The 20,503-nt window shown below is 34.7% G+C and overlaps 1 protein-coding gene across 1 annotated transcript in view; it reads right to left on the reverse strand.

Annotated features, from left to right (window-relative positions):
* PIK3C3 (phosphatidylinositol 3-kinase catalytic subunit type 3) overlaps nucleotides 1-20,503 on the reverse strand; it is a 158,040-nt gene that overhangs the window by 20,665 nt on the left and 116,872 nt on the right. Inside the window, exon 21 of the mRNA XM_059039638.2 lies at nucleotides 18,059-18,133. Coding sequence (XP_058895621.2) covers nucleotides 18,059-18,133 — 75 coding nt within the window. The remainder of the gene's footprint in view (nucleotides 1-18,058; nucleotides 18,134-20,503) is intronic.

Below are 20,503 nucleotides of genomic sequence, written 5' to 3' on the forward strand. Positions count from 1 at the left end.
CAGGACCTCGGAAAAAGGATGGAGGCAAAGATCGAGAAGATGCAAGAAATGTTTAACAAAGGCCTAGAAGAATTAAAGAACAAACAAACAGAGATGAACAATACAATAACTGAAACAAAAACTACACTAGAAGGAATCAATAGCAGAGTAACTGAGGCAGAAGAACGGATAAGTGACCTGGAAGACAGAATGGTAGAATTCACTGTTGTGGAACAGAATAAAGAAAAAAGAATGAAAAGAAATGAAAACAGCCTAAGAGACCTCTGGGACATCGTTAAACACAACAACATTCACATTATAAGGGTCCCAGAAGGAGAAGAGAGAGAGAAAGGACCAGAGAAAATATCTGAAGAGATTATAGTCAAAAACTTCTCTAACATGGGAAAGGAAATAGCCAACCAAGTCCAGGAAGCACAGAGAGTCCCATACAGGATAACCCCAAGGAGAAACACACCGAGATACATAGTAATCAAATTGTCAAAAATTAAAGACAAAAATTATTGAAAGCAGCAAGGGAAAAATGACAAATAACATACAAGGGAACTCCCATAAGGTTTATAGCTGATTTCTCAGCAGAAGCTCTACAAGCCAGAAGGGAGTGGCATGATATACTTAAAGTGATGAAAAGGAAGAACCTACAACCAAATTTACTCTACCAGCAAGGATCTCATTCAGATTCGATGGAGAAATCAAAAGCTTTCCAGACAAGCAAAAGCTAAGAGAATTCAACACCACCAAACCAGCTCTATAACAAATGCTAAATGAATTTCTCTAAGTGGGAAACACAAGAGAAGAAAAGGAACTACAAAACAAACCCAAAACAATTAAGAAAATGGTCATAGGAACATACATATCGATAATTACCTTAAATGTGAATGGACTAAATGCTCCAACCAAAAGACACAAGCTTGCTGAATGGATACAAAACAAGACCCATCTATATGCTGTCTACAAGAGACCCACGTTAGACCTAGGGACACATACAGACTGAAAGTGAGGGAATGGAAAAAGATATTCCATGCGAATTGAAATCCAAAGAAAGCTGGAGTAGCGATACTCATATCAGATAAAATACACTTTAAAATAAAGAATGTTACAAGAGACAAGGAAGGACACTACATAATGATCAAGGGATCAATCCAAGAAGAAGATATAACAATTATAAATATATATGCACCCAACATAGGAGCACCTCAATACATAAGAACTGCTAACAGCTATAAAAGAGGAAATCGACAGTAACACAATAATAGAGGGGGACTTTAACACATCACTTACACCAATGGACAGATCATCCAAACAGAAAATTAATAAGGAAAAACAAGCTCTAAATGACACAACAGACCAGATAGATTTAATTCATATTTATAGGACATTCCATCCAAAAACAGCAGATTACATTTTCTTCTCAAGTGTGCATGGAACATTCTCCAGGATAGATCACATCCTGGGTCACAAATCAAGCCTTGGAAAATGTAAGAAATTGAAATCATATCAAGCATCTTTTCTGACCACTACACTATGAGATTAGAAATGAATTACAGGGAAAAAAACGTAAAAAACACAAACACATGGAGGCTAAACAATATGTTACTAAATAACCAAGAGATCATTGAAGAAATCAAAGAGGAAATCAAAAAATACCTGGAGACAAATGACAATGATAACATGATGATCCAAAACCTATGGGAGGCAGCAAAAGTAGTTCTAACAGGGAATTTTGTAGCTATACAAGCCTACCTCAAGAAACAAGAAAAATCTCTAATAAACAATCTAACATTACACCTCAAGGAACTAGAGAAAGAAAAATAAAAAAACCACAAAGTTAGCAGAAGGAAAGAAATCATAAAGATCAGAGCAGAAATAAATGAAATAGAAACAAAGAAAACAATAGCAAAGAACAATAAAACTAAAAAGCTGGTTCTTTGAGAAGGTAAACAAAATTGATAAACCATTAGCCAGACTCATCAAGAAAAAGAGGGAGAGGACTCAAATTAATAAAATTTGAAAAGAAAAAGGAGAAGTTACAACAGACACTGCAGAAATACAAAGCACCGTAAGAGACTACTGCAAGCAACTCTATGCCAATAAAACGGACAACCTGGAAGAAATGGACAAATTCTTATAAAGGTATAACCTTTCAAGACTGAAGCAGGAAGAAACAGAAAATATGAACAGACCAATCACAAGTAATGAAATTGAAACTGTGATAAAAAGTCTTCCAGCAAACAAAAGTCCAGGATCAGATGGTTTCACAGGTGAATTCTATCAAACATTTAGAGAAGAGCTAATACCCATCCTTCTCAAACTGTTCCAAAAAATTGCAGGGAAAGGAACACTCCCAAAATCATTCTATGAGGCCACCATCACCCTGATACCAAAACCATAAAGATACTACAAAACAAGAAAATTACAGACCAATATCACTGATGAATATAGATGCAAAAATACTCAACAAAATACCAGCAAACAGAATCCAACAATACATTAAAAGGATCATACACCACGATACAGTGGGATTTATCCCAGGGATACAAGGATTCTTCAATATACTCAAATCAATCAATGTGATACACCATATTAACAAAGTGAAGAATAAAAACCATATGATCATCTCAATAGATGCAGAAAAAGCTTTTGACAAAATTCAACACCCATTTATGATAAAATTTCTCCAGAAAGTGGGCATAGAGGGAACCTACCTCAACATAATACAGGCCTTATATGGCAAACCCACAGCAAACATCTTTCTCAATGGTGAAAAAGTGAAACCATTTACTCTAAGATCAGGAATAAGACAAGGATGTCCACTCTCACCACTATTATTCAACATAGTTTTGGAAGTCCTAGCCAAGGCAATCAGAGAAGAAAAAGAAATAAAAGGAATCCAAATTGGAAAAGAAGAAGTAAAACTGTCACTTTTTGCAGATGACATGATACTATACATAGAGAATCCTAAAGACGCCACCAGAAAACTACTGCAGCTAATCAATGAATTTGGTAATGTTGCAGGATACACGATTAATGCACAGAAATCTCTTGCATTCCTATACACTAATGATGAAAAATCTGAAAGAAAAATTAAGGAAACACTCCCATTTACCACTGCAACAAAGAGAATAAAATACCTAGGGATAAACCTACCTAGGGAGACAAAAGACCTGTATGAAGAAAACTATACGACACTGATGAAAGAAATTAAAGATGACACAAACAGATGGAGAGATATACCATGTTCTTGGATTGGAAGAATCAATATTGTGAAAATGACTATACTACCCAAAGCAATGTATAGATTCAGTGCAATCCCTATCAAATTCCCAGTGGCATTTTTTTATGGAACTAGAACAAAAAAAATCTTAAAATTTGTATGGAGACACAAAAGACCCTGAATAGCCAAAGCAGTCTTGAGGGAAAAAACGGAGCTGGCGGAATCTGACTCCCAGACTTCAGACTATAGTACAAAGCTACAGTAATCAAGACAATATGGTACTGGCACAAAAACAGAAACATAGATCAATGGAACAGGATAGAAAGCCCAGAGATAAACCCATGCACCTATGGTCAACTAATCTATGACAAAGGAGGCAAGGATATACAATGGAGAAAAGACCAATAAGTGGTGCTGGGAAAACTGGACATCTACATGTAAAATAATGAAATTAGAGGGGCTTCCCTGGTGGCGCAGTGGTTGAGAATCTGCCTGCCAACACAGCAGACGTGGGTTTGAGCGCTGCTGGGAAGATCTCACATGCCGCAGAGCAACTAAGCCCGTGTGCCACAACTACTGAGCCTGCACTCTAGAGCCTGTGAGCCGCAACTACTGAAGCCCATGCACCTAGAGTCCATGTTCCACAATGAGAAGCTACTGCAATGAGAAGCCCACGCACCGCAACGAAGAGTAGCCCCTGCTTGCCGCAACTAGAGAAAGCCTGCTCGCTGGAATGAAGACCCAACACAGCCAAAAATAAATAAAATTTTTTTTTTTTTTTAAAAGAATGAAATTAGAACACTCCCTAACACCATACACAAAAATAAACTCAAAATGGCTTAGAGGCCAAAATGTAAGGCCAACATTATAAAACTCTTAGAGGAAAACATAGCAAGAACACTCTTTGACATAAATCACACTCAGCAAGATCTTTTTTGATCCACCTCCTACTGTGATGGAAATAAAAATAAAAAATAAACAAATGGGACCTAATGAAACTTAAAAGCTTTTGCACAGCAAAGGAAACCATAAACAAGACTAAAAGACATCCCTCAGAATGGGAGAAAATATGTGCACACGAATCAATGGACAAAGGATTAATCTCCAAAATATATAAACAGCTCATGCAGCTCAATATTAGAAAAACAAACAACCCAATCCAAAAATGGGCAGAAGACCTAAATAGACCTTTCTCCAAAGAAGACATACAGATGGCCAAGAAGCACGTGAAAAGCTGCTCAACATCACTAATTATTAGAGAAATGCAAATCAAAACTACAATGAGGTATCACCTCACACCAGTTAGAATGGGCATCGTCAGAAAATCTACAAACAACAAATGCTGAAGAGGGTGTGGAGAAAAGGGAACCGTCTTGCACTGTTGGTGGGAATGTAAATTGATACAGCCACTATGGAGAATAGTATGGAGGTTCCATAAAAAACTAAAAATAGAATTACCATATGATCCAGCGATCCCACTACTGGGCATATACCCAGAGAAAACCATAATTCAAAAAGACACATGCACCCCAATGTTCACTGCAGCACTGTTTACAATAGCCAGGTCATGGAAGCAACCTAAATGCCCATCAACAGATGAATGGATAAAGAAGATGTGGTACATATATACAATGGAATATTACTCAGCCATAAAAAGGAACAAAATTGGGTCATTTGTTGCGACGTGGATGGATACAGAGACTGTCATACAGAGTGAAATAAGTCAGAAAGAGAAAAACAAATATCGTATATTAATGCATATATGTGGAACCTAGAAAAATGGAACAGATGAACTAGTTTGCAGGGCAGAAATTGAGACACAGATGTAGAGTACAACCATATGGACACCAAGGGAGGAAAGTGGCAGGGGTGGTGGTGGTGGTGTGATGAACTGGGCGATTGGGATTGACAAGCAGACACTGATGTGTATAAAATTGATGACTAATAAGGACCTGCTCCACAAAAAAATAAATAAAATAAAAATTTTAAAAAAAGCTTTTGCTTATACACACAAGTTATTCTTTTCCTTAGAATTTGAATCTCTAAAACATTATGGTGATGATTATTATACAACAACCCTAAATAGTTAAAAGCCTTCATAAAGTGGCTTATCATAATTCTTTCACATATTTTAGTGAGGGTATTTATTTTAAAAATATCTTAATAATAAAATCAAGTGTGCAGTTGTTATAAATGAGATCAAGATAGGTTGATAAGTTACAACAAATAAATTTTTTCTGTGTAATGCATTTGCATCTATAGATATGAGTTAAAATAGCCATTGCCTTATTAGAACTTGAGAAAAATATGAAATGAGGTTTATTTTCTTAACATTCAGAATTTATTTTCTTATTATAACTATAGGAGCATGACTGCAACATTATCCCAAATGAATTTTTCAGTACTTCTAGTGATGTAGTAGCTATGTGCTTGAAATATTTTGCAAAAATTCTTGTTAACAACTCTCTTATTTTTGCTCCTTTTACTTATTTTCATCCAATAAAGCCATGTGAACCAATTAAAAAAAAAGAAATTAATTCATTTAAAAAGCCAACTCAAAATCTCCCTAGTGCAACCTGCCTACTCTCATTTATCTTGTAATGCATTCTGATCTGTTTTATGTGGAAACCTATCCTCCATCATTTTGGGGGAAGCTTCGACTTCTTTCCTTCAATGGCACAAGCCATTGTTCTTGAGGTGCATGTATTGAGTTTTTACACACTTTTGCCATCTTGCAAAATATTTTTTCATAGTGACTCTATCCAGTTAAAATGTTAAGCTATACCCTTCTGTCTACGCCTTTCTCTGAGCATTAACACTGTTATCTGTGAACTTTATACACCATCATTAGTTCACTGTTGGAAACATAAACAAAGATGGGCATGGAACTGACTCTAGTTGTGGTAACAAAATCCCAGGTAACAGTGATGTCCTGGTAGGCACTCTGAGTCAGGAGCATAATGGCCCTTTATTGAAACACCTTCACATCTCACTTGATCAGGTACGTGATCCTGATAACGTTGTTTAACCTTTCTAAGGCTCACTTTCTAAACTACAAAACAGGTTAATACTGATAATTACCTTCTATGGAAGAATTATAAGAGATAATATAGCTAATACTTAACACAGTACTTGATAGACAGTAATCACTCTAAATTTTAAATAATGAACTTTGTTCAAAAATAAATATTAATACATTTTAAACATGCTTAAAATGTCCCTGATACCCGAGATCACAACTGCCAGAAATTAGTAAAATTAAATATTAAAGAGATAAGCAATCCTATTTTCTGAAACTTCTTCAGGCATCTTTCTTAACAAAGAAAAACTAAATAATACATTAAACTGGAAATGTTATAAAACTCTGAAAATGAGAAAGAACTTCAAATGTGCCAAGGCTGGGTAATAAAATGTCCAAATTTTAGGCGATAATAATATTAAATGTAAGTAAAATTCAAGATAGATACTGGTACTATTTTCCCACAACAGTAAAGAAAACTATATTGCAAATTATCTGGAGTTGACAGAAGGTGTACTAAATTTGGGACATTCAGTTCAATATACAAAAGAGAAACAAAAGCTTACAAATGAGTGCTCATGATGACAACTAGCCAGAGATTTAAACATTATCGTCACGTGGCTGTAGAAAATGTAGTCATTGTCCAGGAGGAAGAAATTTTCCTCTACCATCCTAGGTTCTCTGGCTGGTCTAAGAATTAAATTGACATGAGACAAATTAAGAGGAAAAAATCAACCCAAAATTTAATAACATGTAAACATGAAAGAGACCCAGAAAAACCAAGTAACTCGTTTCAACCAAAATGGTTGAAACCCTCACCCTAAATACCATCTTCACCTAAAGACAAAGGAGGATGTAGGAGTAGGAGTTGGAACTTCAAATGTGAGGAAGGCATGGAGATGGAAACGCAAATGTTTGGGAAACAAATGTTTGCTAGGCCTTGCAGAGACAATGGGACACAGAGTGGACTCTAAATCTCCAAGAGTTTTGCCCACCACACCTAGCCTGTATTCTTTGCAGATATTCCTGGTGATAGCTCTATTCCTGTTATAGGCCCTCTATCTAAATTCTTCAGGCATTTAGGGGCAAGGTCAAAGGTGCTTCCAGAGGTTTTTTGGCCTTGATTGTTTTCAGTTTGAAACTGCATGCCAGAAATATTTTGGGGTAGCAAATTTTGTTCCCCTGCACCATCATCAATGTAACTATTGCACTGAATACCAGTTTTCCATTTATCGAAATTATCTTCTTTTTTTTTTTTTTTTTTTTTTTTAAGATATACCAGGTTTAAAATATTCTGTTCAAACTGGAGAATTGGTTAAACTCTTACAGGGGAGCAAAACTTGCCACCCCAAAATGTCTTTCTGGCATGAAAATTATTTTTGAGCTGAAACCAATCAAGGCCCAAAAGGACAAAACTTGAACTTCCCCCAGTTACCTAAAAAAATGTCAGTAGGGGGCTTCCCTGGTGGCGCAGTGGTTGAGAATCCGCCTGCCGATGCAGGGGACACGGGTTCGTGCCCCGGTCTGGGAGGATCCCACATGCTGCGGAGCGGCTGGGCCCGTGAGCCATGGCCACTGAGCCTGTGCATCCGGAGCCTGCGCTCCGCAAAGGGAGAGGCCACAACAGTGAGAGGCCCGTGTATCACAAAAAAAAAAAAAAAAAAATGTCAGTAGAGGATCTGTTCCAGGAAGGGACCTATCACCATAGATTAATTATTGTATGAACTATGTATGCAGACAGGGAGGAACTTAGCAAAGTTTGTTAAAAATTCCTTTGTGTCCTATTGTCTCTGCATGGCCTAGCAAACATTTACCAAACATTTGCTTTTCTATCTCCTTGTCAATTGCCTCTCCCACTTTGAGGTCCCAAACCACTATCCCCAACATCCTCCTTAGTCTTTAGCAAAAGATGGTATTTAAGGTGAGGGTTTCAGCCATTTTGGTGAGTTATTGACAGTTTTTCTGGGTCTCTCCCATATACACGTTAGTAAACTTTAGTTTTTCTCCTGTTAATCTGTCAATAATCTCATGTCAGTTTAGTTCTTAGACCAGCCAGAAGAAACTAGAAGGGTAGAGGAAAATTTCTTCCTCCCCAATAGTCTCTTAAGAATTTTTTTAAATGGATATATCTGGATATATCTAGTATAGTAAACGACAAATGGCGGAGGTGAAATGAGAAGGAATTCTAATTAGATACAGATAGCAAGGAGCCTGTGGAGAATTGAAAAGTGGTTTTGTCTCCCCACCCCAAAAAACAAAGGCAGTAACAGGTTAGCTAAAAGTTTCCTCTAGCTCACACTAGGGCTACCTGAATCAGCATGCGTTTGGTAAGTAGTTATTAATGAGGCTCCTACCTCACCTATTTCTATCAAAACACTTTAGCTGAGGTGTATATTGAAATTATTTGTTCACTCCTCTTTCTCCCCAACATTAAACTTTTAATGAACCATTAAGAGTCTTATAATCAAGAACCTTGTTCCATTTATTTTTGTTATAGTCCTGAAACCTAGAATAATGCCTAGCATACAGGAGCATGCAATGTGGCTATTCTGCATTTATTTAACCAATGACATCTCAATTTCACCTTTACAGCTTAGACAACTTTTAATAACATTATTGATGTGAGAAATTTTCTTCTAGAAACCTGATAGTTCTTATAGACGTTGTCATGTTTTAAAAATTTTATGTCTTCATTTCTGTGAAGATCTATAGTGAAATTATTAAAGGCTGAGTCTGGATCATCTGGATGCTTGATACCTTACTACTTAATGCTGCCCTATGATTTCAGTGTTTTTGACTGGGTTGGTATCAAACAGCAAAGTTACTTTAATTGTTGCAGGCTAATACTAACAGAAGCAGAGTACCCTGAAAATTACATTACAGCATCCGGAATAAATGGAGGTTATGAAGCAGTTCAAGTACAGGAAAGTAGTGTAAGAATATTAGCATGGGACAGGACATTAACAGCACTCTGAATTGAAACACTATATTATCTATATCATATTCACACTAGCAACTGGCAATTTAGTTTCAGTATTCCTTTGTCTGTCACATTAATATTGTTAGGTTAAATTTTGCTAGTTTGTAACATTATTATCTTATAAATCTGTTTGTATTTTACAGTTATGTATGAGTAGATGCATAGTAAGTTAAGATCAGGTTTTATGTTGTACATATTTAAGATTATAAAATGTAATATGTCAACACGGGGTTTCATTTCTGTTTAAAACAGTCCTACGTATTACTCTTGATTGAAAAACATGTTTCCAGAATTCCAAAATGCGCTTCAGGGTCTCTAAACACAATGAAATCAGTATTTTTGGAGGTTTACAGACTTCACCAAATTCCCAAGGGAAGTCCAAGATTCCCAAAAGATGAGAAATCAGTTTTGGAATAAGTAATTGAAAATTTGGTACTTATTGGGGAAGCACCATCTCCTAATCTCTTAAGGTTCAAGGGAGGATGCTATCATTGAATTTTTCATGATTTGGTGAAAAGTTCATGATCAACTTCTGTTAAAGGTTTCACTGCCTTCAGCTAAACACGTATCCTGTGTTCAACTAAGCTAAGCACTTCATTTTCTGCTTATTTTCATTCTGGACTTCCCATTTATTATCTACCTTGTTAGACAAATACCATTCTACCGAAGCTTACAATATCGTAGGTACAGATAAACCTTTTTTAGTTTTATTTATTTAAATAATGTTTTGTTATCAATATATTTCCTACTGATACCCACCACTTGAGCAGAGAACCTACTTGACCAATCTTTGATTCAAAACTGCTACCCTTAATAAATCACGTATCAAACGGTATCAACCATCACATGGAGTTTATTTAATGGGCTTGGTGCTTTTTAATAGGAAACCTAGCTCCACTTTTCTTCATTTCCTAACAGGCATTACTGGAATTCCAATGTCATCTATGCATCAGTGCCTCCAAATGAAGAGTATACTTCTATCCTTCTTGTAAGAAAATTCTCAAAGAACAGGATTACTACTTAATTATAAGGCATAAAAGATTCAGTATCTAACTATGAAACCATTACTATGCTTTGCAAGTTCAAAGAGGAATGTATTTTGAAAAGAGGCTATCAACGTTTTAAGAAAATTTATCCTCATACCAAAGGGAATGGCTTTTTTTAAACTTAATATCTGTAAATTAAACTTTTAAGAATTTTGAACATGCACTTCACAAAATTAAAAAAAAAAAATGTTAAAAAAATTCAGGGAATGTGGTCTTACTCAAATCTATTACATTAAATAGTCAAGGGGCAAAAGGTCATAAAACAAACTTAATGTTGACTGTAACTACCTTCTTTTGTCCCTGCCTTGCAATATAAAGGGAATAGGAGGTGTTAATTAAACTTTCCTGTTATTTGCATAAGTGATATGAATGTATTTTTAAAATTGTAGTTGAAGACATTTGTAGTTGTTGGATTAAAGAGTTGTAGTTCTTGGATTAAAGAGACTAGATACTGCCAAAATTAATAGTATTAATGGTAGAGTTTCTTTTTTTAAAAAATTTCCCTTTTGTCTATTTAATAATTAAATGCAACCAATCTCAAAACTGTACTTATTCCATTTTTTACACTGCTGCTTATCCCTTCTACTTGACTCTCTCCTGTAATCTCTCCTATAAACCAGACTCTAATTTTTTGAAAATCCCACAAAATTCCCAAATTCAAAAATTCTTCCCTGCCACTCTACTCCCCAGTAAGTTTCCCACTCTCAGTTAACCTGACATTTTATTTTTTTCCCCAAAATGCCTTTATTTCCTACATGAATGTTATATCTTTCCTGTTGCCCTACCACAAAACCTAGAAAAAAAGAACGCTGTGAATAACTATTTATTGATACAATGGAACTTATATTTTAGAATTAAAAATGCTCCCTACACCTACACTCCCATTGCTCCCAACACTTATTAGTTAAACCCTTATGATATACTTGGTTAGAGGTATTTTCATTTATAGTTAAAAAGTATAATAATGAGGAAATATTTTTCAAAACTAGTTTTTGAGTAACAAAGTACAATAAGTCATACATAAGTACAGATTAGCATAGACATTCCAATCACCTGCTAAATGTTTCACATAATTTATTATCACTTCACATTCAATTGTTAAGATGGCTTCTTATAAACAGGGATAACATTAAGCTAACTAATGAAAAGGGGGCAAAACCATGTCTACTTAGTATCTCTGATTATCTAGTTTATTTCCATTCAAGAAAAATGAATACTTAACTGTTATATATTTTCATTTTTCCTACAGTCATTAAAACAAAGTTTTCTTTCCCCTGAAACACTCTTTTCTTCAAGAGAACTGTTTTAATGTCTGAAGCAGAACAGTAATTAACCCTTTGAAGATGAAAAACAACGGCCTTCAAAAAGCAATTCTAAAAGATCATGGTCTCAGGACCCTTTATACTCTTAAAAGTTATTCAGGACCCCAAAAAAGCCTTAGTTGGACTACTTATATTGATATTTACTACATTTGAAATTGAAACTGAGACATATAAAAAATATTAATTAGCTTAAAAATAATTCAATAACGTTTTAACATAAAATTTTTTTTCTATTACTAATAACTACTTTACAAAACAAAATATAATTAATGAGAAGAGTGGCACTGCCTTACATTTTGCACATCTTTCTAATGTCTGGCTTAATAGGAGAAGCTGGATTCTCATATTTGCTTCTTCTTTCAATCTATTATGATATATTGTTTTGACTGAAGTGAAAGAACCAAGCCTCTAAATAGAAATGGATTTTAAAAGGGGAGAAGAATCTTAATAACCTTTTCAGAGAATTACTGATAGTTTTCTTTGCTAATAAACAAATTCTCAGGCCCTATCATACCTACTAAATCAAAAACTCTGAGCCTGGGGCCCAGCAATCTGTATTTTAACTGGCTCTCTTGATTCTAATATACTCAGAAGCTTGAGGACTTCTGATCTACTTTATACTGACTAATACAACTCTCAGACTCAGGTCATCGTGGAAGGGACAGTGGCAAGATGAATCACCTAAATGAATTAAAACTCATATTCAGACTAATGGTTATAGTTTCCTTGTGTTGTTCAACATCATTACCTTAAAATTTGTGCTTTTTTTTGGTTCTGGGGTTACTATAAAAATAACTTTTTAATATTTTAGTTTATGAAACTTTGAATGCTTTAAAATACATTAAAATGTAACCTCCCCCCAAATTATTCATTTCGAAGCAAAACAGTGTCTACCCAGCATTAAGGAATGTATCATCTGATAAAGCTTACATTAAAAAATTTACTATCCTAATCTACAGTTTTACTTCAGTGACTGAATTAAGCTTTGCCATATAAAAGGTAATCCGAAAGGAAGTAGATTGATTTCCCTCCATAATCTGACGTCAAATTTCTCTAACCAGCCTATATATATTACCTGCAAAGGCATGGTTTATTTCAGCTTCTGGATATTTTACAGGAATGTGTGCTTTTCTCCATTTGTATCCCATACAAATCCAACACATTCTTCATGACCCAGTCTAAGTTACTCTATCCATAAAGTAATTTGCACCTCCTTAGGTAAAAGAGTATAGTCCTTTATCATTTTTTATTACCTCTAATGAGAAGATACAATGTTCTTCTCAAACAAACTAAAAAAAAGCAGCCTCTACAAAAATTAACATTTTCCTTATGATAGGTTTCAGTTAACATAAAGACTGACTTCCTGATACTAAATATTTAAGAAACTTTCAAAAGATCAGATTTTAAATAATGTTAAAAAGAAAATTATTCACATGAAGACAAGTTTTCATTATTTAAACATCTAAAGTAATGATCAATAAAGACTAAAAAAGTACTTATGGATAAAAAGGGAAGGTCTTATGTGCTTGGCTCTCTTTTGCATATATCAACTGAGAAATACAAATCAAACTGGTAAATAATAGTATATCCACAATCTATAGTAAAACTAAGTTTTGACAGGAAACAGATTTTTCTGAAACCCTAAGGATAGATTAAAATGACATGAGAAAACCTAGTTCATTTACTTATTTTCAAAGCATTTACTAGGTGCCTACTATGCACAGAGCTTTTTACACTCCTTCCTCTCATGTTCCAGAGAGTAAACACACACATATACTACTAAAATAATGAGCCACTCAAAAGACATTTTAGAGGGCAGTAACTTACAGGAGTTTGGATTTTAGGGTGGAAAAAGTTTTTGAGATATATTCTTTTCTTATCTCTAAAATTATGATTACAAATAAACTAAATAAGGAAGGCATTCTTATTTCCTGGTGGTGAAATAAACAAACAAACCCATAATAGCCCACAAGGAATGTTTACTATGTGCTCAGTACCATACAAAATTCTACCATATTAAATCATTCAACTGTCAAACCAGAAGAGAGGTTCTATTATTATTTATGCATTGAGAAGAAAAGACTGAGACACAGATATATTCTATAACTTGATCGGTCATACAATGGTGGAGGGGCAAAGAATTTGCCTTTAGAGCTTGACATATTAACTCCTATGTGAGATTGTTCCCCAGAATTAAAAAAAGGGAAGTGAATCAATTGTACATAAAATTAAAGAATGATAAAGAAGATCAGGATAGGAGATGTATTGAAAGCAATGTGCAATTAGCATAAAAATGACTATTTTTCTTTGCTCTGAGCTTCGTGACAAAAGGCTCAAAGGGTATTACTCTGAAGTGCCACCACAGACAAAAAAGCTACCACTCCTCTCACTATATAAATGGATAAGCCCAGGTTAACAAGGCCATCTTTAGGACCTACAAAAAACTTTCCATTTACTGCAGATACCCAGTTCCTACTTCTCTTTTGTGAATGTTTTTCAGTTATTTACATATTAATTTTATATGTTAATTATATCATAAAGTCTGTATATCATAAACAAACAGCACGTTTTTCAGTTATACTGGTCCTTTTTTCCCCCCTCAAATTCTCAAAAATAAAAACAAAACAAAACTTTTTCCAAAGAGTTGAGATAAACTCAAGTTTAATTTCATTTGTGTCCTGCCACAATTGAATTACCCTGAATAAACTTCTTAAAAGCTTCCTCAAAGGACAGCAACTCTGAAAAAAATTCACTTTTTTTCCAGTCCTGTATCACAGCTTAAACTTTGTAGTTTCTTGCCAAAATAATATATTAATGAATTAATAAGTGAAATATCATACACCCCAAATATGCTTGTAGAAAACCATAACATTGACAAAGGAATTTCCAGACTTTTACATTTGTGGTAGATACACAACACCCTCTGCTGCACAAGTTGAGGAAACTTCAACCAAGTTAAAAATATCCACAACCAATTAAAGCATGGGCAAAAGATTTCTGGGAAATCTGAAATTGACCCTTATATTTTGCATTTTTGTACACTACCATTGTACAGATTTTGAAATTCTCTATAAGAGGTGAAACATTTTCCTCCACACATTCCTGAAGTTCTTAGTCTGACCCTTTTCTGTCTCATCTATATTTACAGGCAGAACAGTGTGTATTTAGGGTGAATCCCCAAAAGGCCACAGTGAAATGAAATCTGAGTGTCTCCTTCCTCTCTGTTCCATCTCTCATACCAGGGAATTGGGCACTAACAAATCAGTAGTACTCTGATTACAATTCCAAACCATCTAAGCCTGCCCAAGAAACATACACACACACACACACACACATACACACACACACACACAAGTTGGAAAATGAGAATAGAAGACAAAAGGTATTTTATTTTGAAGAATGGGAGAAATGCTATTTATCATTAATAAAAGCTCCATCAACACTGAGAGACTGGAGAGTTATATAAGAGAATCTAAAGTTCTAAGTTTTTAATATGTTATGGTCTGTGTTGAAGGCACAATGGATCCAAAATATACAATAGAAGATGCTTCATAATATTCAAGGCATTTTTAAGTACAAGCATTGAAATCTATTTCCTGCAATGAAACACCTTCAAAATTCATTTTAAATATGTAATAGTTGTCTAAACTATACAAAGTCAAATTATAACATATGTAATTAATGTAACTTGAAACTGCTTTGAAATATGGACTGTTAGTAAAAAATGAGTAGACACACAAACATTTTAAAATAACTCATTATAAATTTCTACAAGTTGAGGAATGTATTATATACTTCTGTTTGTCTTGACATAATCAGTCTTTCCTTGTACAATCCAATTTCATTCAAACTAAATCCAAAAATTTAAAACATTTATCCTAGAGAGGAAGATGTAAAATGCTTGTTGTATGATATAAGTGGATGAAATTATTAAAGAGCAGTTAAGAAGAAATAACTCAAAGAAATGCTGTTTTAAAAGAAAGAAAATGTGCCTCTTATCTAGCACATTTTTAGGTAAGTTTAAAACAAAATTTAGAGCACCCTCTAGTGGAAAACTGGTGACAAGAAGCTTAAAACCTGTTTTTGAAATTTTATAATTCAATTTCCATACAAGTATCTATGACCTGGGCCAAAAAAGTATATTAGGTAGACCTTTCTTTCCAAATCTTACTCTTAAAGTATCCCCATCAATACACACAGACACACACAAGACAGAGCAGTTCTCAAAGTCCAACAGAAAACGTTCTATTATTTATCAATTTCCAAAAGAAGAGACAAGTAAGATCTGTGAATATAATATTATAGATATAATGTTACTCTATATGTTAAAGAATTCCACTGTGGTTATAAAATGATTACAATATAAAAACAAATGGAATTATTCTGGTAGTTTGATTCTTGTGGTTAAAAGATTCAACTGAAAAAGAGAGCTAAGAAAACAACACAGGAAAACTTTTTCCAAATTATAATTTTTTCCAAACACAGCATAACATTTTATAAATATCCTTTGCTAAATTAGTAAATTTGGCAAGAACCTCCAATGCAATCTGATTATACTCCTTCAGGTTTTGGTAATTAAAGGAACTGCCTGGCGTTGATACAGACATGGTTCCCACATGCAAATTTTACCAGATAATTTTTCACACTAATAATTTAAAACTGAATATTGAAATTCCAGACTACATGAATTAACATGGTTACTATATTAATAATTAGTCTATACTCAATATATTACATTAAATTTTTGGTATCAAAATTTGGAGGAACACTAACAAACTACATAATGTCCTTACCGGAGAGACTATTTTAAGGGTACTTTAAAATCTATTTTCTGGGCTTGCCTGGTGGTGCAGTGGTTGAGAATCTGCCTGCTGATGCACGGGACATGGGTTCGTGTCCCGGTCCGGGAAGATCCCATATGCCGTGGAGCGGCTAGGTGCCCGTGAGCCATGGCCACTGAGCCTGCGCGTCTGGAGCCTGTGCTCCGCTACGGGAGAGGCCCGCGTACCGCCAAAAAAAAAAAAAAAAAAATCTATTTTCTGTGAAGGGCTGAAGAAACTTGGATTATTTGGCATATGGAAGAAAAGGCTACACAGAAGACAGAAAAATTTATTCATTAATTCAACAATGATTTATCAAACATTTTAGCTAGGCCTTGTTCAAGGCTCTGGAGGCACGGTGGCAAAGTGTATGGACAAGGTCCCTGCTCTCATGGAACCTACATACGGAATGGGAGAGGATGATGATTAAGAAGTCAACAAGCTCCATGAGGGCTAGGATTTCAGCCCTGTTTATTTTGGTATCCCGAGCACCTAGAACAATACCTAAAATATAGTAGGTGCTCAATAAATATTTGTTGAATTATATTTAAAAAAGATACCTTCAGCTAGTGATAAGTGCTATGAAGAAAACAAAACAGAATAATAAATAGAGAGTAATGGAGAGGGGTGGGGTGGCAGGTATATAAATATTATTTGACTGGAGAGTTAGAAAAGGCTACTCTAAAAAGATGCCATTCAATCTTAGACTTAACTAACCAAAGTCTTGAAAGATCTGAGAGAAGAGCTTCCCAGGAAGAAGAAACAACAAGGGCACGTGCCCAAGACAGGAGTGATTTTACATTCAGACATTCAAACCTGTTAGTGTAGGCAAGTCACAATGGCTACAGTAAAGAGTTCAGATTTTAATCATACAGTTTGGGCAAAAGATATTGGTTGTTTCAAATGGGATCAAAGCAGTGGAAATGAAGAGGGGGTAACTTCATGATTTATTTTGGTGAACAGCAGACACAATTTGATAATAGATTCTAAATGTAAGATGAAGCCAATAGTGCAATTAAAAATGACTCCCAAGTCTGGGGCTTAAACAACTGAGTAGGTGATGTTACTATTTATTAAGATGGGGAAACCAAGTGAGGAGCAGCTTATCAGGCAGGTAGTGGAGGAAGAAAACAACTTTTATGACTAGTTGTATATTTAGGATTTCAAGTAAACAGCTAATGAAATGGATTGAAATAGAGTAAGTTTGGAAGTTGCACAGAGATGGTGTTTAAAGCCATGGGGCCATGGGGTTATTAGGAAGAAGGAGGATGAGAATGATTATTCCACATAACTCCAAGGGGAAAAGGTAAAGAATTAAAGATAGAGGTTAATGTGAGTTCAGTGTTGTTTGGTAAGAGAAAGAACATTTAAACACTCTAACTAGAGCTGTACAGTAAGAGATTGGACTGCTTGCACACATTACGGGCTTCCCACTAAAGGAGGCATTTCAAGAAGTAAGGGCTAGATGACCATCTGTAGGATTTCTACTAAAGCAGTTCTTTTAAGAGATGGGAGTTTCCCTTACATGTCCTTCCAAGGTACCATATAAAGGGACTTCAATTTAAATTCACTTATGCAACTTATTTTCTTACAAATTAGATTCCAGGGCAAAAATCACTGGCATATAAATGTATATCTGCTACTAGCCATTATTTGTTACCTGTTTTTGTCAGCAAAAGGTTATCCAGGTGCCTGTCTCCAACTCCAAGAATATATGTAATCACACAATATCCAGCTGCAATAACAGTTCAAAAACAAAAGACAAAAGAATTGTGAAAAACACATGCAAACCAGGTTATACATACAACAGAATATAACAGCAGTTTGTGCTACTTTAATTTCAAATTGGTTACTACTCTAACTTCTTACCTAAATTCTCCAATGAAATGTGTAATCTTTGACTCTATGAAGAGGTTATCACTTGAAACTCAAATTATTATTTGCAACAGAAAAAATATCCTGTAGAATTCTGTCAAATTGTAAAAGTCACTTTAATCAAAAGTTAAATGAGGTTTTAGAAACCTTAATTATAACATGTCTATCGTTTCTCATTTCAAATTAGATATATGTTAAGAATGACAGGGGAAAAAAAGTGCCTGCAGAAACACACATAATGAAGTCAACCATCCCACAACCATCTTATCTACACTATAACAAAAGTAAGTGTAGAATTAAAAAAAAAATCTTTAGAGAAACAATCTTGAAGTGCCAGCAGATAGAAAAACGAATTCATGTGAATGGTAAAGGCATGTATGAAGTTCACAGCATGATTCTCTAAATTAAGAAAAATTACATGAGCAGGACCAGGGGCAGAGTCACTGTCTCTAACTTTATTCTCTTTTTCTTTCTCTTCTAAAGTCTGGAAACCTGGCACATGATGAAAGTGCTCAAAAAATTTAAGCAAATAACACCTGTTTGAAGCTGTTTTTTTTCTGTTCTGTTTCTCGCATTAGTAACTTAAGAACAAGTGCAACTTGCAAACACACATATGACTATTCCAGTATTTACAAACACATGTTTATTTCAGACACTATGTAGAAAAAAGATCGGACCACCTGTTAATGACCAAATTAATCCTGTCTAAATTTGATTAATATTAAAGTTCATTTGATTTAGGTTCTGAAGGCCATTCTGGAAGTCCAAAAGTGAATTAAGCAATGACATCCATCATCAGATTAATCTTCAATTATAATTATAAACACAGTGACAATTTATTGAAGGTTAGGTTCTTAGCTAGGCACATTACATTCATCATGTCTAACCCTTTTAATGATGTCAGTTAAGTATTATAACCATTCTTCAAATGAAAAAACCTAAGGCTCCAGAAGTTAACAGGATTGTCCAAGGTCACTGGGCTAGGGTTTAAACCTAAGTTAGACTCTAACATCATTGCCTATGCCACTTTTGCACTGTACTCTGTGTAATTCCTCCTTCCCAAAGTGGCTATTTTGATGGATGCAACATTCAACAAGATATTTAAGCTCAAATGCATTTGTTTAGAATAACTCACCATACCCTAATTCTAGATAAAATTATATATTATATATATTTCAAAATATATCCATATGTAGAGAATGAATGAAAGATAGCGTACTATCATTCAAAAAATGCTTCTAATCATATTACTGGTCTACTAATAATTTTCACTTAACTGTAACAAATCAGTTACAGTTGACTAAACAAATCAGTTATTCTCAAAATATAGTCTATAGTGTGACAAGGACTACTAGTTTGCCAAGAACACAATATCCTATGTACACTTCTTCCTTAAAACAAGACCAAACTAAGATCTCTGGGGCAAGACTGTACCTACACAAAAGACTACATTTCCCAGCCTCATTTGAAGTTAGGCCTGTCCAGTAAGACGTAGGCAAATGTACTTTTGTGGTGAGCATTTTTATAGAGGGAGCTGGACCAAGAGAATCAGAGACCTTGGTTGACAATAACATCCCTAAAGAGTTAAAACAACAACAGTAATGGCTTACATCTGGGCTTCTTACAAAAAAGAAAATAACTGTTCCATGTATAAACCACCATAGTTAGATTATGTTAACTGATGCTGAATGAAACTGGTAGTTGGGCCACTGGGGGACCTGAGGGTCATTTACATAAAGGATGAGCAAATACAGCTTGATGGCCCAAATTGGTTGCCCTCTGTTTTTATATTTTATAAAGAAAGTTTATTTGAACAGAGCCACGCCCATTTATTTCAATATTTCTTAAGCACTATAATGGCCTGGTTGAATGGTTGCAACAGAGACCACCTGGCCTGAAAAGTATAAATATATTTACTATCTGAAAGGCTTTAGGGAAAAATTGACTGACATTTGATCTACGACATTGCTACTCAAAATGTGATACACAGACTGGCAGTTTCACTACCACCTAGAATCTTGTTAAAAATACAAACTCTTAAGCCTTATTTCATTCCTATTGCATCAGAATCTCCAGAGGCAGTGTCCAGAGAGTGATTGTTATATATATCAAAGTTTGAAAAGCCCTCTCTAGTGTTCTAATGCACCTAAGAATCCCCTGGGAATCCTGTATGCAGATTCTGATCCAAACAGCAGGGGAAATGCCTGAGAGTCTAATACAAACAAGTGCC

The sequence above is a fragment of the Kogia breviceps genome, chromosome 15, assembly GCF_026419965.1.
Source record: "Kogia breviceps isolate mKogBre1 chromosome 15, mKogBre1 haplotype 1, whole genome shotgun sequence".
In the NCBI taxonomy this organism is placed as follows: domain Eukaryota; kingdom Metazoa; phylum Chordata; class Mammalia; order Artiodactyla; family Physeteridae; genus Kogia; species Kogia breviceps.